This window comes from Helianthus annuus, chromosome 11, assembly GCF_002127325.2.
Source record: "Helianthus annuus cultivar XRQ/B chromosome 11, HanXRQr2.0-SUNRISE, whole genome shotgun sequence".
NCBI classification, from domain to species: Eukaryota; Viridiplantae; Streptophyta; class Magnoliopsida; order Asterales; family Asteraceae; genus Helianthus; species Helianthus annuus.
In genome coordinates, this window is record NC_035443.2 from 82,890,866 (window position 1) to 82,894,362 (window position 3,497).

Genomic DNA, 3,497 nt, shown 5'->3' on the forward strand with positions numbered 1-3,497 from the left:
GTGGAACCTTCAGGTTTAGACCTAGGTGAAGCTGCAGCGTATGCGTTGACATGGGACGAGTTGAAAGAGCTGATGTGTAAGAAGTGTTGTTCAAGGGCTGAAATTCAGAAGTTGGAAACCGAGTTTTGGAATCTGAAAATGGATGGTCCTAAGATAGCTGAGTACGTGCAGAGATTCCATGATTTGTCTCACGTTGTCCCTACATGGTACAACCAGAGTTCAAGCGAGTCGAACGTTTCATTTGGGGATTGGCACCCCAACTACTGAGCATGGTGACTACTTCTAAGCCTCCAACAATTACTGAAGCCATTGACTTGAGCGTGGCTTTGACTGAGGAAGCGATCAGATTGGGCAAGTTTTCAATCTCCGAGCAGAAGAAGAAAGAGACTCATGTTGAGTCTTCTGGAGAGAACAAAAGGAAGTTCTCAAATTTCAAGAAGAGTACCCAAGGAAACAACAGCGGTACGAACAAGCGTAGAGATGCTAACCCACCAGCCGAGGTCAGGACTGGTGCTACAAGTTCCGAGAACAAAGGAAAGGGATACATGGGTACTCTGCCCAAGTGTGATATTTATCAGCATCATCACACAGGACGATGTAGGTATGGGAAATGTGAGAACTGTGGCAAGGTAGGGCATGCCAGGGAGGCGTGCTAGGACGGTGCTGGACGAAGGAATGGAGGATCTGGTGGGAATGGTAATGGAAACCGCAACGGTAATGGGAATCAGACTGGAAATCGCAATCAAGGAGGAAATGGAAATTTCGGTGGAAATGGAAATCGTGGTGGTTTTGGGAATCAAGCTGGTAACGGAAACCGTGGAGGAAACAACAATCAGGGTGGAAGTGGAAATGGGAATGGACGTGGCCAAGGTTGTTTGATTGCGGTGATGTAGGGCACTTCAAGCGGGATTGCCCAAAGAACAACCAAGCTCAGGGAAGAGTCTTCAACATTGGAGCTAGGGAAGCTCATCAGGATCCGAACGTAGTCACTGGTACGTTCCCTATCAATCAACATTTTGCATCTGTGCTATTTGATACTGGTGCCGACTATAGCTTCGTATCCCTAGAGTTTTAGGATGTACTTGGGTTAGTTGCCAGTAAGTTAGATATCCCGTATTCAATAGAACTAGCTAATGGGAAGCTAGTAGAAGCCAAAGAAGTGATTAGAGGCTGTGTGATAGAGCTTGGAGAGTGTGAGTTTGCGATAGATCTTCTGCCAGTTGAGTTGGGAAGCTTCGACGTAGTAGTTGGAATGGATTGATTGTCGAATAATCGAGCTGAGATTGTATGCCATGAGAAGATTATCCGCATCCCGTTGGCGAATGAAGAGACGTGTCACACCCTGGCTTTGCGGAAGCGTGGTTAATTTGGTGTGACTTCTTAATACCATAGCTTAATCATAACAAAGCTATATGAATTAAAAACATGCAAGATCATCCATTAAGTTTTGAAAACCAAATACAATACCATTGTTTTAACGGGAATACACCCTAACAACCATAATCTTGTTCAACAAACAAACAAAACATAAACACAGTTTAAGGACTGTGACTTGTCCAGGAAAATGAGTCACATTCCTTAGACCCCGGATGACCTTGGAAACTAGTGCAGCGGGAAAACGTGCCATACCGTGCCAGATCCTTTAATTCCCTGAAATACATGTAAGTTGAAAAATCAACAATAATGTTGAGCGAGTTCATGTGTTTAGTATGTGCGCGCGAATAAACCTTTATAACCATTGTAAGTATGAATATTTTGTAACTCTGGTATGAAAGCAAATAAGGAAACATATCAGTTAATGTGTAACCACATGGTCCAACCTGCGGGCGCATGGGAGGGGATAGGACAAGGTCACCACATGGTCCAACCTGCGGGCGCATGGGTGGTGTTACAACAAGGTCACCACATGGTCCAACCTGCGGGCGCATGGGTGGTGTTAAGACAAGATCACCACATGGTCCAATCTTAGGGCTCATGGGTGAGGTTTGTTATGCTCAAATAGGCCATTCACTTGTATCCCTCGATCGTACTACGAGGAATAATGTTCTTAAGGTTTCACCTACCCAAATCACATAACCTAATAGTTCCTTCCTTAGCTGACCATACCATGTAAGAAATATTCGTAGCCATAGTAACATGTATTTCACCCCCACAGTTTAGAAAACTGAAGACAGTTAAGAGAAAAGGGGGACATGAACTCACAGTCGGTGCGTCTCTATCAAGTACTCCAAATCGGGCAGCTGTGCAACGACCTACATGTGCTAATTCTATTAGACGGACGGCCGTGCCTTAGCTTTATAGTTTAAGTTTTTTGGAAATAGTTAGACAACTATTTCGTGTTTACTTCTCGTATATACTTGGTAGTTAATCTCCTTCCCAAGGATGGGGGATTTAATACATCTGCGTTCAAGTTACACCATTTACACCATTAAGTCTCACTTAATATATTTATTTCCAATTCCAAAATATAAGTATTTTTCTCAAAAATATTATATTTTCACTTCACATAATATTCCCCAAAAATAATACGTTGATAAATATACATTCACAATTATTTCCGCATAATGCGTAAGTTACGTTTTAGCGTGTGGTAATAATAATTACCGTTGTAAATTATATGTTTATCGTGGAAGCGTTCGTAATATTTTGGATTCGTCAACGCTTGTAAATATTATTTTTACTCTAAAAATAATATTTGTGTATTTTCACAAAATAATCATAAACAGTACTGTGAAAATATATTTACTAAATATATATTTATCACGTTTAGTTTTGTGAAAATCCCACCTCCGATTATTTGTAAATAAAGTCGTGGCGAAATATATTTTGAAAACATGTCAAAAATAATTCTAACACTTGTAAATAATTCTAAGTGTTAGGTTTTAGAAAAATTTCGCCAGAGTTTCCCCTGTAACTGGAGGTGGCCACGCTTTCAAGCGTATCATTTTCTTTTACAAAAATCATTCCAACAACTTCTTGATTCAATCAAACAATTTTCGACACATCAAACTAGTCGACAAGTATGTAAATCGCATAAGTACATGAACTTGTAATTTTTCCGAAAACCATAGTGTAGATCCCGTTATATTTTGTGGATCTTTGTATAAAATAGTTTAATCTCGTAAAAACCTTGTTTTTAGAATAAATCCATCTTTACATCTTCCCGTCATCTTTTACAAAGATCGTTATTTTGTCAAAACTTTCATTTCACAAGTGTTTATACACTTGTGGTTTGTAAAAACCATGCTTGTTAGTGTGTTATCCGACTTTTAGAAAACATGATTTTCTCGACACTTGGTCCTTTGAAAATACCACTTGCAGATACGTAGACCCGCTAGTTTTAAACACTATTTCACAAGTAAAAATACTTTTACACAAGTTCATGTTTCTCGTGTGGTAGAGTTTCACCTTTTAACCCTTGTACCGTCCGAAACAAGCTTATGTCAAGATCCATGATCTTGACCGAACCGGGTTAAATGGTGATCTGAGCTACCACA

At 40.1% G+C, this 3,497-nt stretch overlaps 1 protein-coding gene across 1 annotated transcript; it reads left to right on the forward strand.

Annotated features, from left to right (window-relative positions):
* Positions 1 to 269: 269 nt before the first annotated feature.
* On the forward strand, positions 270 to 893 carry LOC110887952 (N66 matrix protein-like). Its single transcript, XM_022135506.1, has 2 exons — positions 270 to 629; positions 729 to 893. The coding sequence occupies exons 1-2, from the start codon at positions 270 to 272 to the stop codon at positions 891 to 893; spliced, it is 525 nt and encodes a 174-aa protein (XP_021991198.1).
* Positions 894 to 3,497: the final 2,604 nt, after the last annotated feature.

What these genes read in the sequence shown, in the direction of transcription:
- LOC110887952 (XM_022135506.1), top strand. Translation starts at nt 270, where the DNA reads ATGGTGACTACTTCTAAGCCTCCAACAATTACTGAAGCCATTGACTTG. An exon ending in AATGTGAGAACTGTGGCAAG is followed by an intron (nt 630 to 728) that starts GTAGGGCATGCC and finishes AATGGGAATCAG; the next exon opens with ACTGGAAATCGCAATCAAGG.